This window comes from Lissotriton helveticus, chromosome 2_1, assembly GCF_964261635.1.
Source record: "Lissotriton helveticus chromosome 2_1, aLisHel1.1, whole genome shotgun sequence".
Taxonomy (NCBI): domain Eukaryota; kingdom Metazoa; phylum Chordata; class Amphibia; order Caudata; family Salamandridae; genus Lissotriton; species Lissotriton helveticus.
The window spans coordinates 589,839,918-589,866,834 of record NC_136059.1 but is presented as its reverse complement, the minus strand read 5'-3'; the positions used below and the strand labels follow the sequence as shown (position 1 = coordinate 589,866,834).

The following is a 26,917-nucleotide window of genomic DNA, read 5'->3' as shown; positions in this document are numbered from 1 at the left end:
CTGAAAAGTCTAACCATAGAATCTCTTCCCAGATGTGCTGGACCATGATATAATCTGGCCATGTCAGCAATCAAGCAATTTGGTAAGACTACTCTGCCATCTTTGTAAACCCACACTCCATCTTCTTCACGTGGTCTACAATCTGATCTTAACCACAAGTCTTTTTCTTCATCATCTGCTTCATTTTGTAAATCTCTAATCTCATGCCATGTTTCTACAACTGTTGTTAGCATTAATGAATTTGAATCAGTTTCTTTACTCCTCTCCCGATTGTAAGAATAATTTTTTCTTGCACAGTATTTAGCTGTTTCATCTGCGAAGGCATTGCCCTTGGAAATATAATCAATTCCTCTAGTGTGCGCTGCACACTTAACAATGGCGATTTCTTTCGGCAATTGTATTGCTTCAATTAATCTCCTAATGAAAACTGCATTTTTAATTGGTGATCCTGCTGATGTCATGTACCCTCTCTGTGACCAGAGTTGTCCATAATCATGCACAACTCCATACCCATACTGACTATCAGTAATGATGGTAACTCTTATATCTTTTGATATTTCACATGCACGTATCAAAGCAATTAATTCAGCCACTTGTGCTGAACGAACTCCTTCAAGACATGATGCTTCTTCGACATCCTTAACTGTACAAACTGAATATGAAGCTTTTAAGACACCTCCTTCGGATCTTAAGCATGAGCCATCTACAAAGTAGACAAAATCCGATTCAGATAAAGGTCTGTCTTTGATGTCTTTTCTTGGTTTAGTGCAGAATTCCATGACATCTAAACATTCATGTTCTGTTTCAATGTCATCAACAATTTCAGAATCAGGCAGTAATGTAGAAGGATTCAGATTCAAACATCTTGAAATCGAAACATTATCTGCTCCTAGTATGATTTTCTCATACTTTGTCAATCTGCTACTTGTTAAATGCTGAGTCTTACCTCTTGTCAGTAATATTTCTACTGAATGAGGCACAAAAACTTTCACAGGAAATCCCATAATGATCCCCTCACTTTGTTCGAGACTAATACTTGTAGCTGCAACTGCTTTTAAGCAACCTGGTAATGCTTTTGCAATTGGATCAAGAACTGCAGAGAAGTATGCAATAGGTTTCTTTAAATTTCCGTGTCTCTGAATCAACACAGATAATGCACATCCTTCTCTCTCACTGCAATACAGTTCAAAATCTTTCTCATAATTTGGCATACCTAAAGCAGGAGCTTGACATAAACTCTTTTTCAGGTTTTCAAAAGAATCCATCTCAGCATCATTGAGAATAATTGGATCTTTTACATCTGACTTTGTCAGTCTTTGTAGTGGTTTTGCAATTACTGAGAATCCACTTATCCATTGTCGACAGTAACCAACCATTCCCAAGAACATTCTGACCTGTCTTTGTGTTCTTGGTGGTAACATTGCTTGAATCATTTTTATTCTCTCTATTGTTACTTGTCTTTTTCCCTTTGCAATTCTGTGACCAAGATATTTTATTTCTTGTTTGCAAAACTGTAGTTTTGCTGGGGACACTTTATGTCCTTCTTCTGCAAGGCGATTTAACAGAATTATTGTGTCTGTCACACAATTTTCTCTTGTCTTTGCAGCTATTAACAGATCATCAATATACTGCACTAACGTTGACCTACCAGGTAAGTCTAGGTCTTCTAATGATCTTTTTAACAGTTCATTAAAGATTGAAGGACTTTCTGTATAGCCCTGTGGGATTCTTGACCATCCGAGGGTCTTACCTTGGAATCTGAAAGCAAAGATTTCATAACTGTCTGGATGTAAGGGAACAGTAAAGAATGCATTGCAAAGATCAATGACTGTATACCATTCAGCATCATGTGGAATCTGATATAGAATTACTGCTGGATTTGGAACCACAGGACAACATGGAACGACAATTTGATTAACCTTTCTCAAATCTTGTACTATTCTAAATGTTCCATTAGACTTTTTAACTCCCATAATTGGTGAATTACAAGGACTACTCCCCATTTCTTTTAATACACCTTGTTTGATTAATTTTTCAATTATAGGTGTAATACCTTCAATTGTTTCTGCTTTCATTTTATACTGTGGAATGTTTGGAAATTCTATTCCCTGTTTCAATGTAATTTTTACTGGATCTACATTTTTCATTAGACCCATCTCGTTCCCAGTAAAATCCCATATATCAGATTTCACTGTTTCTTTGAGCTCTTCAGGTAAATCCTTTTCTTCAAATGCAGGAAACAATTTTGTTTCTTCTGCTTCCATCATCATTATTGTCATTCTGTATAAACCATCTTCCTCCATTGTTTGTAACTCAACTCCATCAGGAGAACAATATATTCTGCAATTCATTTTACATAGGATATCTCTGCCCAATAGATTTACTGGACTACTATTACAAACCACAAATCTGTGTTTGTCTCTGTAATTTCCAATTTCAACTGGTACTGGATCAGTTAAGTCAGTTTTAATTTGCTGATTACTTACTCCAACAACTTGGATGGTATCCCCAGAGAGAGGTAGGTTTTCAATTTCCACTGATCTAACAGTAGAACGGGTAGCACCAGTGTCCACTAGAAAAGTGATGTCTACATCGTTAACTTTCCCGTTTACAAAAGGACCAGACTGGTCAACCTCAAGAGTGGCTCCAACAACACACTCTTCCTCCTCTCTCGGGCACCGTCAGCAATAATCATCAGAATCGCTGTCTTGACTTTCAGCTAATAAAAACTGTTGTGAAGCATTTTGCATTTGTACTCTTTGCTGCTTTTGCTGTTTTTGCGGTTTTATTACCTGTTCACTTCCCTGAAATCCCACGTTTGGATTATATTTTTGGACTCCCCCACAATTCGGAAAAGGTGGTTGTGGCAATTGATCTTGACGATTATTCACCTGTTGCTGTTGCTGTTGCTGCAACTGTCGCTGAATGTTTAATTCGTTTAACCCCTGTTGCATCTGTAGCTGTCGCTGCAGGTCAACACCATTCTGCATCTGTGGATTCAATAAGGGATTCTTTAAGTTTTTAGGAGGATGAGGACACTCGTCTCTCCAATGTCCAATTTCGCCACAATTAAAACAAGGTAATCTTTGTTTCAACTCCTCAATCTTTGGGCTAAATTTCTTTGGGAAATTATTACTTTTAAACTTTCCTTGTATCTGGTTTGTATTTCCAGTTTGAACAAAATTAGTGTTCTTATTACCCATGCTGGCAATCTGTTGCTCAGCCACTTTTACCTGAGCCCACATGGCTTTTTCCTTGAGCTTTTTCTGTTTTACTTCTATTTCATCACTACAGTACTTAGCCTTTCTTAGAATATCATCTACAGAAAGTGATTGCCATCCTACAATGCTATTTCTGATCATTTCTCCGATTTCAGGTTTTAGTCCATAAACAAATCTATAGACAAAATGACTCATATCCTTTTCATCTAGTTTTTCATAACCACTGTATTGTTTAAAGATTAACAGTAGTCTTTCATAAAAAGAATGAACTGATTCTTTTGTTTCCTGTTCTGTCCTTTCTATTTTAACCCAATCGACTTCTTTGGGTGGAATTTTGTTTTTCATCCAAACAATCACCTTTTCATAAAAATCCATTACAAGAGGATTTGGAGCACCTGTTTCTTTGATTCGCTCAGGTTCTGTTTTTGGCCAACTAATCGATATTTTGCATTCTGTCCAAAGATCTGATGGAACGACAATGTCAAAAAATCCATCTAAATCAATCCACAGAACTTTTGACACTTTGATAAATCTATCTACTTGTCTGTACCATTCCACAGGTTTTTCCCTCAATTTTGGAAAGTCATTCGTAAACAACAGAATGTCCTGTCTCGACCAAGGGACATGAACATATCCTCCACCTGCAATTTCTCTCATTGGAAATTGTTTTGACAATTTTTCCAATCTTTCATCTTCCTTCTTTTTCGTCCATTTTACTCTCCACTTATTCAGTTCTCCTAGCTTTTTGATATAAACAATCAAATCTTTTATATGTACTATTCTTCCCATTGAGTTCAAACTCTCAATGTCACTTTCTGAAAAGTCTAATCTGTAATGTTTCGCAAAATTCTTTTGTTTGCTCACATCGATTTCAAGTTCCGCTGCTAGATCCTCTAGTTGATCATATTTATTTTTTGTTTTCCACTGAATGCTTTTGCAAATGAACAGTAGTTCATCATCTCGATAGTAATTTAAACTATCTGGACCGATTGTTCCGATTATTAATTCTTCGATATTCGCTTTTAATTTGGCCACATCAAGTTTTGGTGTGGTTACCCTGACTTCAGGACTCCCTATATCTGATATAGCATCCATTGGTGTTTTCGGAGATAAATCCTCATTAAAGGTTAAATCAGGCATTCTTGATTTAGAAGAGTTTATTTCAGATAAGTCTGAATAAAATTTTTCAGCAACCTTTTGAATTTCTGCATTTAAAGGAATAGTTAATCCTGTCTTGTTTGTTTCCTTTTGGTCAAATACAGGCTGAACAGGACCAATTGTTACTGGAACTGTCACAGCTTCCATGCCTTTTGTCATTCTTTTTATTAATTCTTCTTTAGATCTTAAATATTCATTATAATCGACATCTTCAACATTTCTTGCCTCTCTTGTATAATCTTTTGGAGCTTCTCTTGCCCTTGGAGCCATTGTAAAATGTCTACCTTCATTTCGAGCATTATCAAATTCTGGTCTTCTAGGAGTTTCAATGATTTCACAATTATTTGGATAAAGTTTAGGAGCTTCATTAATTGGAGGTGCACTCGGTGAAGTTTCAGTAGAAACCACCGGAGTAGACCATGATCTAGGAGGTCTCAGAGGTTGATTCTTTCTAGCTGTAGTGTATATTTCTTCCATAACTGCATCTTCAGATTCACTTTCTAAAGATTTCCCAGCAGGAGTACCCATAACCATTTCCTGAATTAAATACAATCCTTCACTCATATTTCCCTGTCTCCACATTCGCAATCTATCTTCATGAGTTTCTCTTCTCCAAGGTGGATTTTTAGAAGGTCTTTTAATTCCACTAGCTTCTCTTTGTAACTGATACATCTCATCTTCCCACTCAACTAAAGCTTCAAATTGAGTTGGTCTCGGTTTTGGAATAAGAGCATTCATTTTCTCTCGTAAATTTCTCAAAACTTTTACGTTAAATGAACCATCATCAGGCCAAGTTAAAACACCGTCGTTCTTAGTATAGCGTTTCCAACTATCAAACCATAAGACAGTATGATATCCATATTCACCTTCCATGTACGCTGCAGGTGTTTTATACTTATGAAGTAGTTTACCACCTCGCGTTTCAATTTTCTTGTCAGGTGAAAATAAATTTTTAAATTTCTGAAATAATGTTGGCTTTTTCTCAACATGTTTAAAATGATAACTCATTTTTAAGAGTTAATTCTAATTCACAAATTCGTTCGTAAAATATTTCCTGGATGCTCCGCAAAACAACCAATCCGTGCGCGAAACACACCGACAAGCCAATGACAGTTGAGCTACGTCACTTTTCTGCTCAACCAATAAAAATGGAGTTTTCCTAAAGAACCAATTAGCTTACAGATCGTCAGAGACTCAAGAGCCAATCAGAGTATAGTTTGTGACGTAGGTCACCCAATCCCAGCGCAGCTCTGTGACGTACACAGCAGCTGCGGTTTCTCGTTTCTCACTCCTGGCGCTTACTCCTCCTTCACAAAATCTTTTCACAGCGCCATTTTAAGAACACTTTTCAGTGTAAATTAATTCTTAACAATGACTATAAGGACATCATCTGTTCGTTTCACTATTTAGGATAGTTTACATACATTCAAGTATCCACACTTCGGAATAGACGGCGCTATTCACACTAAGGATAATATTCAATTGTCAGTAGAGTAACCCTTACCCCACCCTTCTAACACGTATAATTATGAACTCGCTTTCCTCTGAACGCACCGCGAAGTGACAGTTCTAAGAGTTCCACTTGAACATAAAATACAAATCAAACTCGCACTTTCACACTGAAAATTCCCTAATTTCAAACACACATGAAATCCGTACAGGACTCTCACCTGTTTATAGAATTCATGCACCGTTAGCAAAATAACGACGTTATCCGTACAGGGCTCTCACCTGTTTATAGATATGAAACATGTACCCGTACAGGACTCTAACCTGTTTATAGATAATCATGCACCGACGCTACTTTACCCTTCACTCAAGCTCGGATATAACTAATACTCTTATCACAGTGAGTTTTATGTAAGGCGCTTTGTCCCTATTCTCATGCTGCTTTAATTTCTTAGAAAACCCTCACTATACAAGATTCACACCTAGCCCTAAAACTGTGCTGCTCGGCGACAACACTATGGTACACGGCGATACCTCTTGTGATACTCGGCGATATCACTACAAACAGAACAGATGGCTTGCGTGACTAATTTCTCGCCACACAATCTATACCGGTATAGCTTACAGATAGCACGAAAAACGAACTCAACATGTGTTAAAACATCGATCCTATTTCCATACCATAACACTTTAGTAACCCTTAGCAACCAACATATTACCTTGGTTACCCTTAGCAACCATCAATTTCTGCTACCAGAGAATTGATCCAGCGGCCTATAGAAAATATATCATAAACAACGCTACCCTACTTCATAACCTATAAACAAAATTCTACACTAACTTATGGACCCATTTATAAACATGACATATTTGGGCCTACTGAATCAGGTGGTCAAATTAAATCTATATACACATTATCTACAAACTATATACAATTTTATACATCTGCGGAAAGAATATTGTCATTAGAATAAATCCTAACCATTTAAACGACCACCATTGGCGATGGGATCTAGCTAATAGTAACCTACACTTCTGAATAACCAAGACCAGCTTGTTTGTCAAAAGTAAGATTTTATTTACTAAATTATGGTATTTCAATTGATAGTTTTATAAATGTTATTTATTAGCATTGAAGCAAGCATGATTGTAAAGAAACGTGAGAAAAATATAATTTAAGCAAGTGAATCAAAGTTAAAGTAAATATTTAAAGTTTAGCATTTCTAAAACCTAAGTCCCTAACTGAGCAAAATAGATAGAAATTAAAGTAAAGTTCTTTGAGGATTCTTACGTGCTCCACGCAATGTCCGACAGCACTTCACCCTCATCGGAAAGTCAGAAAGCAGCAGCCAACCCACCCCTAGGGGCATGACTTTTTATACCTTTCTACTCTAACTAAACTACGCAAAGGAAAGTTTTCAGAAATCTTCGACGTCCCATTGGCTGAGAGTGACAAGTGACATGTCACCCACATTTCAAATCTTCCATTAGGTCACTTTTCTTAAGGACCATTGTCCTTTCCGAATGCAACCAGGAGCTTCCTAGGTTTGCAACAAATGTACAATAATGTTCTCATTGCTTCCAATTGACTTCCGCGGATGCCAAGTTAAGGGCTGACAAAATGTTCTTTTTCGACCTTGGCCATGTCCGACAGAATGATGATAGCACGTCAGTTTTTGCTTTGTGAATGCAGCTTTTGACGAACACTTTATTTCAGAATGGGCGTCTCGTGACTTTTGCAGAAGTAAAATTCAGCTCTTAGCAACTTGAGCAAACTAGGCCCAAAAGCAGGCAACTTATGCTTTCTAGTATAAAACAAACACAAGAAAAGTATTAATGTAAGAAATAATGTAGATTCTGTATCCACCCCAGGATTTACTAATTAATTAACCCACCCGATTAATCAAATGTTACCTAGCAAATGCAAACAAATAAAGCAGCGTTTATATCTACCAGTCTTCATTAATCCATGAGACTTATGTGCACCTAGAATAGTAGAATTGACATCACACAGACAAGGAAAAGCAAAACAAGCACATGCTTCTTTTAAGTTTGCAGCAGTTAGTAGTGACAAAAACGAAAACAATAAATTATTTTATTATTTTGCACGAACAAAAAGATGCAACAATTATGCACGTTTATGAGCACACATGTTAGTCCCCCCATGGGTAAAATTTAATCTAAGTTGTATTAGCACGACATATCACAATTCATTAATATTATTATTCATGTTATGGAAATGTGACTTCACGAGTTTAAACAAAATTTTGTTTTCTATCTCGCTCCATCAGGGGCGAAGGTTCAGGAGCAGTGCAGGTGGCAAATAAAGGGGGAAGGGGAGAGAGGTTAGCTTGAGACGATTCTAGTGTCTTTGGAGGTGTAACAAGCTCGCGGTTATGGAAGATGGCTGGCGGGGAAGTGAGCAGAGGTCTGGGGGTGACTCTTTTGGAGGTGTAGGGGGGGGCGAGCTATAATGGTTAGGTTGATCGGTGTTGGGGGCCGGTGAAGGGTTAGTTCGAACTGAGTTTGGGGTCTTTGGGAAAGAACCAGACTCCCAATTGGTGGGGGGGGGGGGCTTGATGGGAGGTGATCAAAGGTGCAGTGGCAGCTGGTGAACTTTCAAAGTGGTGAGGCTTAAAATACCTTCTTCAAATTTGAATAAACAAGCACACAACCTATTTCAATAATTCTTCACTGCAAACATTTTGTAAAATATTAGAACAAAATGTTCACTTTGGATCCCAATCGCACATTAATTAGCTTGAAGTCAAGAGGTTTTGAAAGGACACTGATGACACATTTGAGTATTCTTGTGATGTGCTAGTATGCCCTGGCTTTTCCAGGGATAGAAGGACTAACCTCCTTCATTTGTTTTTACTACGTGCATCATGCTACCCTTTTGCCCTTCATCATTCATTTCACTAGGTCAGTTATAGCAGTACCAACACGGCCCTTCAGCTGTCTTATGACGTAACAATAGGTGTTGCGCATGAGTCAGAAAACATCCCTCTCAGTGCTGCGTTGGTATATAGTACAGGGGGACAAGACAACAGGGAGAGTTTGCTTGGATCTCAGAGTCCCTGCACGAGCCAAGCTGTGAAAATATATGTTGTGTAAATCACACTTCAAATGACCTCAAATGTAATAAAATACCTTATAAGTTCAAAAAAGTGTAATTCTATAACATGTTAAAGTTTTGATATTAATAGGGCACATTTTAGCACTGCACTATTCAAAGTGGTAATTTTGTACAACTGGTATCCTGAACACACATATTCGAAAGTGATTTCTTACAAACAAGATAATGAGGTAAAAAGAGTTTTGGTGAAATAAAATATTTGCCTAAGAAGACCCAATTTAAGGTGGGAAGCCACGATTTATCCAGGTTTTCTGGTTGCACTCTGTACAAATCAGTCAGTAAATGGCCATATATTTGTCATTCCTTATGTTAAGATTTGCTTTGACCTCTTAGTGAATTATTCTGCAGTTTGTAAATTACGTATTATATGCTCGGTAAGATTAAGTGATATGCCCAGAATCACATGAGGTTGTCTTGTCGAGCTGACGCCTAGACTAGACCCTGGTTCCGAGTTCCATAGTCAACAGCTCTTCCCATAATACCACAGCTCGTGTTCAGGGAAGGAACCAGAGGCCACATGAAACCTAACAGGGCCACTAACTGAGCCAGAGCCAGGCTTGCGCCTTACTCGACTTTCAGTGGCTCACTGACCTCTAGTAAAAAGAACAAACAAAATCTCTTTTTAGAAAGAAAGTTAAATATGATTAGCTTTCTATAGAGGTTAAGTGGAGTCACTGCAGACACTCAAAGTTAACATTTCAACACATTACAGAAAAAGGAAAGTAACTTTAAAAATGACTTCAAACACGTTTCATGCGCTCTGCCATTACCAAGGAAAACTCTTAAAATCTAATGAAATGAAACTAACTTGAATTCCACCTTTCCAGTCTATTTTCTGCAGGCCAGATTTGTCACGAATTCTCTCCTCTGCTTCTACGGGCATTCCAATTCCAAAGCCATGCGTCTGGAAATCATGAGCTGATTTCAGACGCCAAATCAAAAGGCTGGATGCGACTGGGGCTGACCCTTTTTTACACACGGCTGTATCCTGCTATTTGACTGGGCATGGGGCGACTGTGTCAAAAACACGTCACCGCCCGAGCAGGATGCTATATTTACACATGATGCACTACATTGGGCATGCGCACCATATGCAATGGTTTGTCAATGTGAGTCGGGAGCTGAAATGAAAAGCGCCCCTCACATGCGCTGACCATCTGAACTCCTGTTCTCCCATATCCTGCGTGCCTTGACATGCGCACCTTTATCTGTTTGAAACGCACTACGCAGGCATGGAGAAGTAAACAGATGAATTGTGAAAGATGTCAATTCGTCTGTTTACATTTCTGTTACCCGAACTGCAGTGACTGAGCAGTTTCTTATTCTGTTGAAGCTAGTGGGGCGCCGCTCCAGCACCCCCTATGCACCAGCCGCCACTGCAAAGGTGTAGGGGAGAATCCATGGCCAGGGTCAGTGGATATGCTGGGGGGGGTAAGATGAACAGTGATGGAAGCCATTGGGGTGGGGGTATGCGGGTGGCTAGGCACAGTTGGCTGGCAGGGCGGAGGGCCGTTGGTGCGGGAGTTAGTCACCCTATCCGTGTCGTGCACATGGTTTCTGAGGAGGGTGAAAAGATCTGCGAATTTATTAAGGTTATTGGTTGAGGCTTGGATCAGAACTATGCCATTTTTGTAGAGGGTGATGGTAAGGTCCGCTCGGAGGGTAGAGGAGGGGGCAATTGTGAGTTTGGTGCCATATGGAATGTTTCTAGTTGAGCGAACTTTACGAAGGTGTGCTATGGTTTTGCGCCAGGTGGCGATTCTTTTGGAATAGAAGATAAGGTCATTTATGCAAGTACCACTGTCCACGTTGAAGCGCAGGTCGGATACCAGCATCTCAGGGTGGCTTTTTAGGGTGGCTTGCCTGAATGATTTAGCAACGGTTTTGGAGAGGTTGGGGGGTATACCAAGGTATAGGAGTTTTCCCCAGTCCACATCAGGATGGGACATGACATGTTGGTTTAGGGTAGGGCACTAATGTAAGTAAAAGGGTAGTAGGGTGGCGGAGCGGATGGGTCTCCCGGTATCAGCTATTCAACTAGGCAAAGAGTGTAGTCATCCAGGAACCTGATATTAGGGGAGGTCTTAAGGTGAGCAAGCAAGGACACTAGCGTAGTTGAGAACAACTACAGTAGACTATTGAAGAAATTAGTGAAGTTAAGAACAATATGAAGTCGTAGCCCGCCAATTAACAAACGAGATTTCAGGCACAGCAAAGGAGCATTGATGTAAGGCAACAGACATTTGAGGCAGCGCCATCTTAAGGTCAGGCACTGCAAGGCGAGTTGAGGATGTCTTGAACGGTCGCCATTGTGGAGTCAGGCATAAGGTTTTGGGCAGAGTTTACAAGCTGTACAAGTAATCATTAGGCCAACACATGATCAGATGGCAGTAATGCACTTTAAATTAGGGCGACTGCAGAGCTGCCTCACTTGGGGGTAAGGATTCCGGAGCAGTAACGGTGAGGAATGCCCTGAGGTTAACAGGGAAAAAATACCCTGTCAACATCAACTCCAGTGGCGCCCTCATCCATCATAACTACAATGACCACTCCAACGAAGACCACACAGCTGACAACAATTGTACCATCTGAGATTTTTGATGACCCAGTCGTCGACATCTGAACTACTTTTTTTGCCAGTATTGGAAGAACATCCAGCCTTTTCGCTTTCATTTTCAAAGGTTTTTGTTCAATTGCAGCGTGCATATTCTGAACTCTGAGCTAGAGGCTGACATCCGAGACTAAGAGCAAGCCTCAAATATGGCGTACCGCCCTGCATAACTGGATGTGTATTGCATTCCAGAGTACAAAACGGAGGGTTAAGAAGAGATGGGGAAGGAGACTCAGACTTTGAGTGGAGGAGGGTGGGTTAAATAGGACTCTTTGAAAGAGACAAATAATAAAGAACCACACTTAAGTAGCTTTTTTCTTTTTTAGCATTGTCTGGTTCATAGGTTCACCTGAATGTTTTTGAGCCGTAGAGTTTCCCATATGAAGGTTATCCTTCCGTAGAATCTTAGGCACTGGTACAGTGTATCCCACTGTAAAGACGGTACTAGTGGCCTTTATGTCTACGTTGCAACAGATGATACAAACGTTCCAAAGACCGTTTTTTCCATCTTCAAACTACGCTCCGCTTGGCCCCCCATCATGACCACCACCTTCTGTGCCATGTTCATGGGCACTACCCGTGCCACCTTGCTGCAACTTCAACCAAGGGTTCCTACTCTACTGCATCCCGTATCCCCAGTGCCACGGGGCATAGGGAAACCTGATTCCCCGGATAATGATCAGGAGTCATACCTAGTAGAGGAGGAAGTTGAGGTCATAGAAAAAGAACTGGAGAAGATTAGTAATCACCAAGACGAGGGAGAAAGGCGGGACTTCATTCTACCCAAAGAGAGCGACAAGACCCCTCCAAAGCCAGACTCTCCCCTGGATTACATTGCCTGTTTTCATGAGCAGCATAGAAGTGTGACTTTTTGGTGTCCTCAGTGAAGCAGTAATTCCTGCAGACCCATGGTTTGTATTGCTGTTGTGCAACTTATGGATTATGCTCCTAACCATAGCTTTGAAATTTCAGTGGTTTTCGGTTTTAATTTGTAATTATATTAGCACTTTACCTGTGCTTTTTAGTCTAAACTCTCCATTTTCATTTTAAACACACCTTGTTCAGCACCTCAATTGCCACAGTCACCTTCCCCGAGGACTGCAAACACGCAGCAGTCATTGTCGTACTAAAGAAACCATCGACAGACCCCCAACAAACTCAGCTACTGACTGATCTCCCTGCTCCTGTTTCTGGCCAAAGTATTAAAAAAAGCCATCAGCCAACAACTCTCCTCACATCTGGAACGGAACCTCCTACTCAACTCTCCCCAATCTGTATTCTACAGCAACTACAGCACCTAGACAGCCCTCAACGCATCTCACTGAGGAGAGATGGCAGCTCTGATCCACCTAGATCTCTTGGAGGCCTTCAATACAGTCTCTCACCACACACTCATCACAAGGCTGCACAGCAGAGGAATCCAAGGAGCCGTCTCAGATGGATTGTCTCTTTCCTCACCGAAAGAAAGCAAAAAGTCAGCATTCCTCTCTTCACCTCTGAAACCAAGGAGATCATTTGTGGATTACCCCAAGGTTCCGCGATCAGCCCTACCCTCTTTAAAACTTATGACACCTCTGGCCAGTATTGCCAAACCCCTGGACTCAACATCATATCCTATGCCAACGAGACACAACTCATCCTATCCCTCTCCAAAGATACCACCAATACCAACTTCCACAACTGTATGACACACCTCACCAACTGGATGAAGGACAACTCCTGAAGCTCAACACGGACAAGACAGAGGTACTGAGTTTCAGAAACAAAAGCTCCCCATGGGACGAATCCTGGTGGCCCTCAGAACTTGGGCCTACTCCTACCCCCACTGAGCACGCTAGGCACCCAGGCACCATTCTAGACAACAGGTGAACCTTGATGTCTCTGGTCAACTCTGTCTCCTCCTCCTGCTTCAGTGGCTTAGCAATAGCCCCTGCAGCACGGGGGCCCCAATCTCCATGGGTGCCACCTCCAGCACTGTGCACAGGGGGGAGCTGAGAGCTCCTGACTGGTTCTGGAGCGTGGGAGGCTCTCCGTGTATTTTTCAGGGAAGACCCCTCAAGTTTTATTATGCCACTGTCCTGCTTATTCTTCCTCTGCATGCTTCATAAGAATTTCAAATGGCTACGCCAATGCTCAAGATGCTTCATCACCCAGGCCTTCATATCCAACCGACCGGACTAATTCTAATTTAAAACATTTCTAAAGCGCAGCGTACACCATGCGGTTTCTTGGCGCTAGTGAGCAGGATCGGCAACTGAGGGAAAAGACAAGAGTAATAGGAATGAAAAGCTAAGCGGGGAAAGCCTGATTGAAGAGGAAAGTTTTTAAATCTTTACGAAAGGAGAGATACTGGGTAGCAGAACGGAGATGGTCAGGGAGGGAGTTCCAGAATGTTGGGGCCAAGGTGGAGAAGTTGGCCCCACCCCACTTTTTACGTGTGAAGCGGGGGATCTGAAGAAGGGACTTAGAGGAAGACCGGAGCTCTCTTGTGGGAACATAGGGTTTTATTAAAGAAGAAATAAAAACGGGGGCAGTGCCCTGACGGGCCTGGAAGACCATGCAGCCCGTCTTGAAAAGGGAACGTTCTTTTACGGGAAGCCAGTGAAGCTCCCTAAGAAGGGGGGTGGAATGGTGATAGCGTGGGAGGCCGTAAACCAACCGGGCCGCCTGGTTCTGGATCGACTGGAGTCTTCGCAGGCTGTATGCTGGAATGCCATGATAGAGGGCGTTGGCATAATCCAGCCTTGATATCACCAGGGCGGCCATGATAATGGCGCAACACTCAATGCAGGGATCACAGCTCACCCCCTCTGACTACTAAAGAACACAGCTAGACTCATTTTAAATCTTCCTAGACAAACTCACATCACCCACTTTCCTAAGGGAACTCCACTTGCTCTCTATTCAGAAAAGATGTCTGTTGAAGCTTCTGACCCTTGCACTCAAGGCCATAAACAACTGCGGACCGACCTACTTAGACCTGACTGCCTGAACTTCCATCAGCCCACCAAACACCTCTGCGTCCCTTTCTCTAACTCTCACAGCCCTGCCCCCCAACCAAACCGACACGTACCCCCGCAGTCAAAGTAGCAGATGCGGAGGTTGCTCCTTCTCCTACCTAGCAGCAAAGACGTGGAACAAGCTACCCTTTCATCTGCATACCTCCCCATCTCTTCCAGGGTTCCTAAAGTCCCTGAAGACCTCGCTGTTCGGCTAATCAGATGGATCCTGCCAGCGTATGGATGCCCTCACGGGTGACAAGTAGCAATCTACTGATTGATTCTGGTGTTCTAAACATTGCAAGTTATAACTTCACTCAAACCTTTTTGATGTGTGTGTATCTATATATATTGTGTCCATCTGTAGATGTGTGTATATATATCTATATATATATATATATATATATATATATATATATATATATATAGATATATATATCGATATATATATAGATATATAGATATATATATCGATATATATATAGATATATAGATAGATAGATAGATATAGATATAGATAGATACACACACACACATATTCCCCTATAGCCAATTTGTATGTTGAGTCGTAATGTTTTGCCTTGTTCGTAGACTGTATTATTATAGGATCATATTACACAATCTTTCACATGCTTGAATCAATTTGTGTTGTCTCTCTGGGCCGCCAATGGTAAATTTAGAAAGCAGTACTGTATTGAGAATACCCTGCAAAGGCTGCAAAACAATTACTTTATTAACATATTCACATCATACTGGCTCCGTACTTAAGTCTTGCATTCTCGCCCTACATAAAGAGAAGGATGATGATCCAGTTTGGCCAGTCACCATAGCTGGTGGACCATCTGTCTTGGAAATATAATGGCCCTACATATAGTAGACTTTGTGGATCCGAGAAGGAGGATTTTATGCATGAGATTTGTATGTGCTGGTCCTTACAAAAGGCATGCGTCACTTCACTAAAAAGCAGCATTAATGCTATGGGCATACGTACATGTAGGGCAGCCATAATAGAAAGTCTTAATCCTGCTGACCCCCAATTTAATTACAAGCTGATTAAATATTTGTCAGTATATTAAAAGACAGTAAAACGAACTTTGAACTGCGAAGGCAGGCTGCTAGCCAGTATAATAATGTTAATTTGGTTATCATGTTAATCGCTGGTGTCAGTATTAGTTCAAACTCCCTGATAAGTACTTACACTAACTAGATGGTGGTATCATGTTAGCATTATTGCACTTTATTAGTTGAATTTGTTTTCTATTAATGAATATGAATTGTTGCATTTTATCAAGCTGATCACTATTGACCAACTAACTATTCGACCTGTAGAGTAAAAGGGTCTAATGTAATTAGGTTTTATATAATATGCATTATTTTGTCTCATTTATTGATTCGAGCAGCTCAAATGAAAAAAAATAGTGCTGTTTCATATTAAGCGATGCAGCATGAACAGTGGTACAATACTGTTTATGCATTTTATTCAGTATAGTAACTGTAAGTTTTATAAGTAACATTGCTACAGTTTTAATTAACACATTTTTGATTCGATTTAATATTTACATCATCTGACCTAAACAAATGAGATTGCAGCACCCTGATCACCACTCTTCCTAAAGGCTACTATACCTAACATTTTCTAATACAAGTGTGAAGAACAGTTAGCTATGTTGGATAGGTGATCCTTAATAGAAGAGGAGGATGGGTTGCATGCATATCTATGAAAGATACCAATAATAAAGAACCACAACCACAGGAAAGTAACTTTGTTTCTTCCTTACCATTGGATGTTTCCTAGATTCACATGCTTGAAACAGAACAGAAGACAGTTAAACAATACATAGTTAATCAGTAATATCAATAGTGGGAATTGAATAATAGATCATCCACATCAGCTCCTTCTCGGAGTGGGGCAGAGAGAAGGTGGTGTTCCAAAACACTTTTTTTCTCCTTACAATTGCCATAGGGAAAATTAGACCACTAGAAATGAAGGAGAAAAAAATGCTCAACAGATGTACACAAAAATTTGATAGAAAGCTGGATATATCCAGAAAGTGTGCTTGTTTGTAGTAAATCTGTTGAGCCATTTTAGAGAAGTTATGGTTTACAAAATGGCAATATCTGTTGCGGTTTAACTTCTCACAGGAAAATATGCTGTGGCTGCCATTACAGGACATTATCCCAGAGTCCTGGAAAGTGATTTAAAAAAACATACAATGGGGCAGGCATAGCCTGACCCGCTAGTCCTTGTGGGGAGCAAAAAAGTGAATTTGTTGTGCGTTTGTTACGGTCCCACATGAGTTCCAGGAGTGCCAGCGCACCCCTCCATATGGTTGCAGGAGTGAGTCCAAGAGACTGTGCCCTGCATTGATGTGGGTGCAGATGTATTGTGATAAATTATTACTTCGGTAAAAAATATATATAAATTCACTGAAGCAATCAAAGGTTAAAGTGAAGTTATTTCGTAGGTCTCCTGATTAAAAAACATTACAATTTTAAAGTTATATGTGGCGGACATAAGCATAATTTGCACCGCTATGATGCACTGCTTATGACCTCACATGTTCCGTCACTGCGGTGGTGCAAGTTATATTTATTTCAGTATCTTTTGGGCACAGGCTATTCCTCCTATCTATCCATTGTTGTGTTCTATGGTCTATTTTGCATAATTTCAGTAAACACACTATTACTGATGTTTTCTTCACGTTTTGAACCAGAAAAATGTCTCAAATTCATCTTTGCAGGTGATGGGGGTCTTTAAATCCTCAAGACACAAAGCTCATGTATGTTATCTGCTGCACTGTTTTGTTTGCCAATATTATTTCTATGGGAATCATGCATGCAGTAAGCTGGTTATCAGTGCCCGTAATTTGCCAGATTGTAAATCCCTAAATACTTTTTTTCATTGATATTCTCTTTCCAATATGTGTAACCCGGCTCTGCAAGTGAATCAAACTATGGAATAGATAAATCTGCAATTAGGATTTTTTATTCAGTTTTTTAGTTCTTCAAAATAATCAAAGGCAGATGAATCCCACCAATCATCACTCGTGAAATACGGAAATATTGTCTGGAAAATCATAGGACTGTTTGTGTGGGGCCAGACAATACTCTCATTGTGTATAGTTATATATTTCTCTAGGACTGTTGCATCAGTGAATGTAATGATGTCCACAATGATGAAAACAAAACAGATCCTGAGGATTCATTAGCTGTTAAACAGCTTTTATATTCCATGAATTTGCAAAAGCGCCAGGAATTAAGTCATCCAGGGAGATGTGTTTTAAACATAGGGGATTTGGCTAATTTCTCTCAAACCGCTAATCTGATCATAAGCTATTTCTTAAACCACACCATCCAGCAGAGGCCATGCAGTGATGTTCACTGCAAGATGATTGTGTTGTGCTCTGTGAGCCGAAGAATGTGGCTGCAATTCCTGAACCACAGAAAACACACTATTTTATAGGAATGCAGTTCCTGTGTACCAAGAACAAAATTATATTCAACATTATAACCCACATCAAAGATGAAGAGAAAAGCAGTATAAATTGAGATGTATGACCATGGTGGAAAAGGGTATCTGTCACAGAAACAAGATTAAATAAGTAGCCAACTGTAGCATCGACTGACTGGAGGAGGGATAATTATTTCCTATGTTTCAAAACCTTAATCAGAGTTACTTTCATGAAGTTCTTGCAGGTGTATTATTTTGATTGAGCTGGGCTGTGCTAGTGGTTCATTGTAAACCACAGCTCCAAAGGTTGCAATTGTTGATATTGAAGCAGGAAATTCGTTTGTTTAAACTTTCACTTAGTGTAAAGATGGAGACACGGCAGTCTCATCAGTCCTCAGAATGGGGTTGAAGATTTTAAAATAGCTATGCTGTTTTTGGGATACTACCTCCAGAGTAGAGATAGAATGTGTTGATCTACCTCGGTGTTGGTCTGCTGAACAGAATCTGCCATATAGTGTTTTTTTATGTTATCGTTGAACACTACCCTGTTATTTTTAGCACCAAGAACTGTAGGCAAAATTACTGTCTGAGTGCCTTCTATCCCAAGCATTGGAAGAGGTTGTATGTATAATGGTCCAAAGACTTGCTTGTTAGGGATCTTATCTTTTCTGATTATGCTCGCCCACCTTGGGGAGCCACCCCTCAGAATTTTTTGTAACTTTATTGTGGTTGGTGACAGTCATAATTCTTAATGTTGGACAATTGAGTTGTAGTTTCTTGAAGAGTCCATAACAGATTTAAGCATAGAGATAGATCTGGTGCTTTAGTTTTCCATTCTGCCACTTCCTCGGTGATATCAAGATCAAGTCCATACATTAGTCCTAGAATAATTAATATGTAGCGTGAGCACCTAACACTCCTGTAGGCAAATTATGTAGTGCTTTTTGAACCCTATAAAGGCTGTGTAGCTTGTACAGTAGCTGCCAAGGCTTGTTTAAGTATACTGTTAGCTAACAGTAGTATGTTATTGGATTCCGGGTCAAATGGGTGCCAATACAGCACCCTTACTCCCAGAGCAGACACATCCCTGCAACAAATATTGGACCATTGTCCGAATTAAACTTATGACCTGGTTTCAATGCCTGGTCATTCCAGGCATTGCAAGTCTTATGACCGTTCAAGCAGAGCAGTTTTTGTAGCCAAACCCAGGAAAATAGAGCATCAATTGACCTAAACCAATATATATTTCTAATGAAAAACACTCTGAAACGGCAAGATGTAGTTGAGAAAAATGACCCCAAATGGTAAAGGTTGGTGCTGGTCTTACAACAGTTGAGTGTTTTATTTGTTCGCAAATGTTGCATTGCTTCACATATTTTTTGTAAGCTTTGGTAAATATGCCTACCAGTATTGTTACTGTAGCATTGATGCAGTATCACTGATGCCAGCGTGAAACAGTTAATCAGCTGGAATGACTAGATCCTATCTAGTTTGCTCATTTGGAATATGCCTATCCCCTACTATATGTATAAAGAAAACTAGAACATTATTTTTCATGAGCGTGTAAGAGTATTTGAATGGGGAAATAATCAGGTAGCTTTTCTCCAGTCAGTGTTGCCTGTATTGCTATTAAGATGTCGTGCCTTGATCTTAGCGTGAGAATGAGATACAGCATCTAAATTTTGCACCAGTGTTGTACCAGCAAATGTGCTGCACAGTTCCCTTCATTGTGGATTCTTTCACTTTTTTGGGCCACGGTGTGCAGTACATGAACCAAAGGAAGCTTATCCTGTAGAAAACTACCTTTCCCTAAAGTTTCATACTTTTTATCAATTTTAGCTTTGACTTTCTGAATCTGTTTAAGCTCCAATGTGATAAATATATATTATAACCTTGTACTCAGAACACTGAATCTCAAGTATGGAAACTGACAATCAGCCTTCTGAATGGCAAGTAGCAGCCTTCGGAATGGCAAGTAGGAGGGCATGTATTTCTGCTCGAAGTGCAGTCGAGTTACCCAGAACGTAAGTGTTTGTACTTAGCTCCTTAAAGTCACCTCCTTCAAGAAGTCCCTGCATTGCATTACAAGCCACAGATTTCTTCTGTTTTATGCTTACTGCAGGCTGTGCAGTCATCCATATAGAACACACTCTTGTACTCATGTATTAGTGGTATATATAAATTCACTGAATACATATTTATACAAGGAAGACGTTGCAAGCCCATTTTACCATCCCTGCTATGTGAATATATCTGCTCACTGTGACCCATACATTTTGAGAAGTTAATTGGAGGTAGAATTCCTGAAGAAGGCAGGTTCTGCCGAAACGCACGTAGAGATGATATGAAAACCACTCTTTTAGCCCGTGTGTTCTGTCTATCTTTCTGAAATCAACACAAATATTCAACTGCGTTGCCAGAACTTGGAATATTGGTTTTTTTAAAGTTGAAATTATTGTGTATCAGGAACATTCAAACAATTGCTTAATGTGAACAATCATGTGCATGACATGTATGTGTGGATAAGTGGATGAATGCAGCATGTATGTGATTTAAATGATTACTTCTCTGTCATGAATTGTATATTTTAAATTATACTTAGAGAAAATATCAAATACAAAATATTTTTGTATTTTTCTAATTTAGTGTCCGCTTTTCTCTCTTAGACATTTTTCCATTATGGTTATTTAAATATGTTTTGAAGTTGCCCTAGGAATTTCACAGTAAGCTTTCCGCATACTTACATTCAGTGAAACCTTGCTCATTATTTAAAATACTCACTGGGAAGGAAAGTTCAGTTCATACAGAAAGACATGAATCTATTCTAGCAGATTTATTGTGTTGTATTAACAACATAAATGAATGTGTATGTATATCCGGGACCTTTACTTAAAGAAACGGTATAATTCAAGATGGTTGATACCTAGAAGACAAAATATATGATGATTACAAGGCGATAGGGGTGTATGGAAAACATCTTCTGGGCCCGGGGCTTTCCAGAGATCTTTAGTCTACAGTACTAAATGCAAGGTGCTGCAGCTTCGCCTCCAAGTGATGTGACCTAGGCTCTCTGGCAAAATGTGTATTTGAAGAACTGGTGAGTAACATTACTGTATCATTTTCATCATATTAGTCTTACACCAGCAGTGATTCTGAAATAGAGTTCTAAAGCCAAGCCAATTCAAATTGCTCACCAGCGCCCCAGGAGAACCACCATGACTCCATGTGTGTCTAGCTCTACACAGGAGAGTTCCATGCAAGCCGAATCTCCTGAGAAGACAATAGCAGCCAAGTATTGCATACAAACCTGACATCCTTGAATTTGGCCGCATGGCTCCTGAGGTCAGATAAAACGAACACTTAAAATTGCCTCACTATGGCATATATATCCTAAGGGAAGTGAAAAAACCCATCAACAAAAAAATTATATTCTTTTAAATGAGGAAACAGAATTATTTAAAGTTGGTGTCAAGGTGCTGCCCCTATTTCTTGTCAAAAAAAGAATTTGCAGAAGCTTCTCTATCTGGCCAAAGCTAAATTGCAACTCGCCTCTATCAATTTTTCTTTTTTAAACTTTCTGTAGTGAAGGTATTTCTCGAGAGCTTAAAGAAAGTTCATCCACCCATCAAATACCTTTACGTACGTTGAAGTTTCATTTAGTAATCTAAATTAATTGGCCCTCTTTAGGAGCTTGTTCACGTGGCATCTATCATGGAACATGGCCTCCAGAGTTGCCATTACTTTAGCGCTTAGGGTCACTGAATTACAGGTTCTCTCAGCTGTTTAGTCTTACACAGTTTTCCATCCCAAAGGGGTAGATAGTATTGAGAGTGCACCTTTTTGTTTCTTTCCAAGATAGTTTCATAATTTAACAAGAAACTGTCGCACCTTCTAGTCTTCAGTAGTCTATCTATTCAAGCTGAGCGTTCTTTACACTTTTTAGTTTTCAGAAGGGTTTTCTTGTTTTATTTAAATTCTAACCAGTTATTTCTCAATGATGGTCCAAACAAGACATGTTCGGCTATGTCCGAACAAACCAGTGCGTTGTCTCTTCTATCTCTATATTATGAACAGGCTGATACATCTCTTCCTGTAAAACTTACAGCACATTCCACCATGGACATAAAAACACACTACAACATGGTTAACAAACATCCCATTAGCTGAAACTGGTCACCTTGCAATCAGTCCACATGTTCATGAAATGCTACTGCCTTGATTCTGACACGAGAGCTGACTCCCTAGTAAGTGAGAATTTTTTTCTTTAAATCTATTTGCTTAAGCCCGATATGAAACTGTTTCCAAGGGTCTGGAATTCATTTTTTTTGGGCTGACAGACACTCTTATGCAAGCTACTCTACTCCAATGGTAATGACTATCATTGAAGATCTTATGATGCAGAAAAATTGTTTCTTCTAGTTCAGGTTCTGCATCATAGTGCAGACTTCTTTGATAGTTTTTCCTTGCAGGGTGGGTGATAGTGAGTATAGCTTCAAAGTCAAGACCCTTGTGTGAGACAGGGATGCGCAATGTTAGTGTTGCTCTTGAATGTAGTCATTGACGGTTGAAGTGAGGCACATGAGAAAATCAAGCCAGAGGCATCAGATGGACCTTATTCTCTACACGGGAAGACCTTGGCTATGCAGATGACCTAGCCCTGTTTTCTCAAACACACCGGCAGATGCAGGAAAATGTCTTGTTTGAACATCTGTGCACAGAAAGTGGACCTGAAAATCAACACACAGAAATCATAAGTCATGCTCCTCAAAATCCCAAACCTTTTATCAATCAAGGTGGATGAAGAAGACCTAGCTATGACTGAAGAATTTACCTACCTAGGCATTACTACCAGAAATGATGGAGGGGAAGGCAGTGACATCAAGAGCAGACTGAACAAGGTCAGGAATGCCGTCAGAATGCTGAGCAATGTGTAGAGGTCATCTCAGTACAGCACCAACACAAAGCTGAGGCTTTACCAGAGCTGTGTTCTGTCCACACTCTTGAATGGATCAGATTGCTGGTGAAAGACAAAATGCGACATCATCAAATGGTCATCCTTCCTCACCAGGAGCCTGAGACGATTCTTGTGCATTTAATGGCTATTAACCATCTCCATCCAGGAACTGCTCCCCATTTGCAAACAGGAGAACATGAACACCAACATTATGAGAAAAGATGTGGATGGATAGGACACACCATCAGGAAAGAACACGATTCCATCACAAGAACAGCTATGTACTGGACCCCAGAAGACAAACCGAAGAGAGGCAGGCAAAGAACACTTGGAGGTGAACTGTGAACACAGAAATAAATGCCATGAACCACAGCTGGATCATCCTTGAGAAACTTGCCCTAGAAAGACAGTAAAGTAGGTGGAGGTCCTTTGTTGCTGCCCTGCATGCTAGACTGCATAACTAGTAGTAAGTCAGTCAGTCCTTCTCTCTTCCTAAAAGATGAAATGATGGCTTTTATCTACTGTTCTACCTTAATCTGAGCTACATTTCCTTTCTGTAGTCCAGAAACATTCCCCTTCTTTCTTCCTTTTGTCTTGGAGTAAGCACCAGGAACCCTGGTTCGGGGTTGCTGTCCTGTGAAATTATTCATTCAGGTACCAGCTATTGGCTGTTGAAAAACTATTAAACTGATGAGCCCAACATAGGAGAAATCTTATGGGTGTATGTTGCACAGTTTCGAGGTGAATGAAGATATTTATTGAGCAAAATAGCTGCCTACATAGTGTCTCGATGCCAAAATAGTGTCTCGATGCCATAAAAGAAAATATCACACTAGATCACTAGTCAGATAATCATATCTTGATTATTGTTCTTATGGATACAAACCTCCCCGCCCCCAAGATGTCCATCAGTGTCTGGCATGCATGTTAAAGGTTAACTCTGCACTATAAAATTAATGTGAGATTTTTGCTTTGAAACTCTAAAGCCAAAATATGCTTTTACAGTTTCCAGGTCTCCAGTCTCTCTATTCAAGAAATCTCTGAGCTATTTCCCTGGTTCTGTAAAGAGAATAAATCATCACATAATTACCACATTCCAGGAGGCAGTATGATTTATGTACATTATCATGGGAAATGCAATTTAATATTGAAAAATGCTGCAAAGAAGCAATTTTTATTTTGGAATTAGCATGATCTGATTTGGCCCCAAATCAGTCTTACGAATTTTGTGGTTGCAGTTACGTGACCGAAACATTCTTACCTTTATTCATCCATTAACCACGTCTCCCATTCTAAGTCAAACTGCTGTGAACCTTCCAATAGTCTTTAACAGTTCTTTCAATGTGCATTCCCAGTGTGACATTAGAGTACTGTGTTTACTCTGTACCGCGTGTGTGTCTGTGTGTGTGTGTGTGTGTGTGTGTGTGTGTGTGTGTGTGTGTGTGTGTGTGTGTGTGTCTGTTTGTCTAAAAAGGCTGTTGGTGTATTTCAATTCAGCTACAACAAATATTAGAGGGTTATCCGATCTTCTCTAAACCCTGAATCCTAAAGGTGGTAGACCTAGAAATCTCTTGGATCTTTTTATTAGGATCCTCACCCACAGGTACCACCCGTGGCATGCTTAATCATTGGATTCTCACACACAACACCTATGTGAATGGGAGGGCTCAACGCACTTTCTAAAGAGTGATTATGCTATTTATAATTGCCTCCAGGTTCCTCTGTTTGTGTCTTTAATTTAAGTAAACACAAGGCGACGATAGACGGAGTGCTGAAACTTTTCAGACACTCTCCCCCAGTCACTATTCGATCAGGATTGAATCCATCATTGTTTTTTAGCTCACTTTGCCACCCCAGTTTAGACCCAGCCATATGCAAATCAGTTTTGACCGTGTTCTTCAAAGAACAGGCCAGCCCGAACTGCCAAGTCTTCCCTGGACCGGAAGCAAGCATCCTGGGACCGATTTTGGGGTAACACCCCTCATCAGCCAGTATAGCTTGAATCCAGTGGCAAAGTTAGCAAGGGACCCACTTCTGGGCATACCCTGCCAACTTAGGGTAAACAAAGCAAACTTAGGGAGACGATGGACGGAACACTGAAACTTTTCAGACCCTCACTCCCAGTCACTGGATGACGGAGTGAGCTAAAGAACGATGATGGATTCAACCCAGATCAAATAGTGACTGGGGGTGAGTGTTTGGCAAGTTTCAGCGTCCATCATCTCCTTTTGCTTGCTTTGTTGCATATCTGCTTAAAAACTAGCGCACTTCACTACCAGGACTGGCGGGCGGGATACTTTTTTTGCCAATAATATTTTTCTTTCCATTCTTTATTATATTCAAGTCATAATTGGGTGCCTAAAGTATGTCTTACGGTTAGTTATTCAAAGTCAATAGTAAATGTTCTTTCTGCCAATAGGCATATGTTACTGTGATGGGCATTAAAACAGAAATAGGTCTCTATACTTATCCTAAGTGTACCTCCCTGCTGGGAAGCACCTGGACAGGTCTAGTAAAAGTATATTCAATGTTTATTTTATTATTTTTATTGCTACATATGGCCTCCATGTTTATTTGGCTGCATGTTTATTTTATTTTATTGCATATGCTTGCAATATTGTTTTTTTTAATGTATCCATTACACCAGCTTGTACTCCAGACCTATTGGCTTACCAATGCTTGTTTTTTTTTGTATATGTATTGGTGATATTTTGAGTGGTAAGTTTCAATATTGTTTCTGCTTTGCAGCTGATTTTATGCCAATTTTGGGGACCAACCTTAATCCGGAGTTCATCTCTGTATGTAATAATGCCACTTGGGCAATAGGCGAGATCTCCATTCAAATGGGTAAGAAATTGTTGCTGCTTTGAAGACTTGATTCATTACAAATCTGCGGGTTCCGATGCATTTTTGATTGTCATAAGTAGCGATGTGTAGCATGATACTTCACCAGTGTCCTTCTGTGAGTTCCACTGACTCTCCCTTAGATAAATATTTCATTCAGAGGCTTATTATCCAGTTTGTTTTCTCAACATTAATAATCAAATCTTTCTTCAACAGTATGAAATGTGTTTATTGCGGAGTAATTTTGTTTGTCAATGTTTGCCATTGGGTTAACAAGTAGCGCTGTATTTGTGTGCATTAACCAGTCAGTCCAACCTAACATGAGCCTGATCTATTAAGTGAATCATGTGTTCCCTGCATTTAGTTTTTGTTGAAAACTCTACCAGAAAGATTCACTAGATTGTAATATGTTCAAAGATGAATGTTTTCACATTGTGTTTTTTAAATTTGACAGGTTTGAGTTTGTTACTCCAGATCGGTGCGACTATGCCCGTGGGAACTTCATGGACCAGTTCATGGAATTCCTACCGAAACAGAAGAATTTCTTGAAATGTTAAAGGAAGGCAAAATTAGATAAAACTACCATGACATATCCATTAGGTTCAGGATAAAATGTGACTGATGGAGTGCTTGAATCAATGGAAACTTCTGCATTGTTTCAAGCAGAATTTCACTCCATTGTTTATTTGATGTGATCCATAGGTGGACCAGCTATATGCCGACCTGTCTGGTCCCTTTCCGTAAGGGGGTAAATTCAAAATACCAGGCCACGTCACCTCTTGAAGGAACCAATACTATATCAATGTGATGCACCGCTCGACTTTTTCACATGATTGTCCCATGGGGCGTAGCAGAAACGTTTGTGCTCTAGCCTCATCGACAGTGAGTTCCACAACATCTGAAGGGATGGAAAATATTTCCCTAAGATAAATTCCGGGGATCAGGGAAAGACCTCCAGAAGCATCATAGTCCCTACTCGGACTTCTCTAAGACCAACAACAAAGTTTCTGATGCGAAAAATACCATGATACAGAAGCAATTGGCGAACTTTGGCCACTGCTGGAAAAGCTCCAGTCCCCTCAAGCAATTGT

At 40.1% G+C, this 26,917-nt stretch overlaps 1 protein-coding gene across 2 annotated transcripts in view; it reads left to right on the top strand.

Annotated features, from left to right (window-relative positions):
• Positions 1-26,917, top strand: part of TNPO1 (transportin 1) — a 1,741,771-nt gene that overhangs the window by 1,478,475 nt on the left and 236,379 nt on the right. For both annotated transcript variants that reach the window (XR_013607056.1, XM_078675276.1), the window contains exon 18: positions 25,731-25,829. Coding sequence is in view for 1 of the 2 variants with exons in the window: in XM_078675276.1 (XP_078531402.1) it covers positions 25,731-25,829 (99 nt within the window). In the remaining variant the exon portion in view is untranslated. The remainder of the gene's footprint in view (positions 1-25,730; positions 25,830-26,917) is intronic.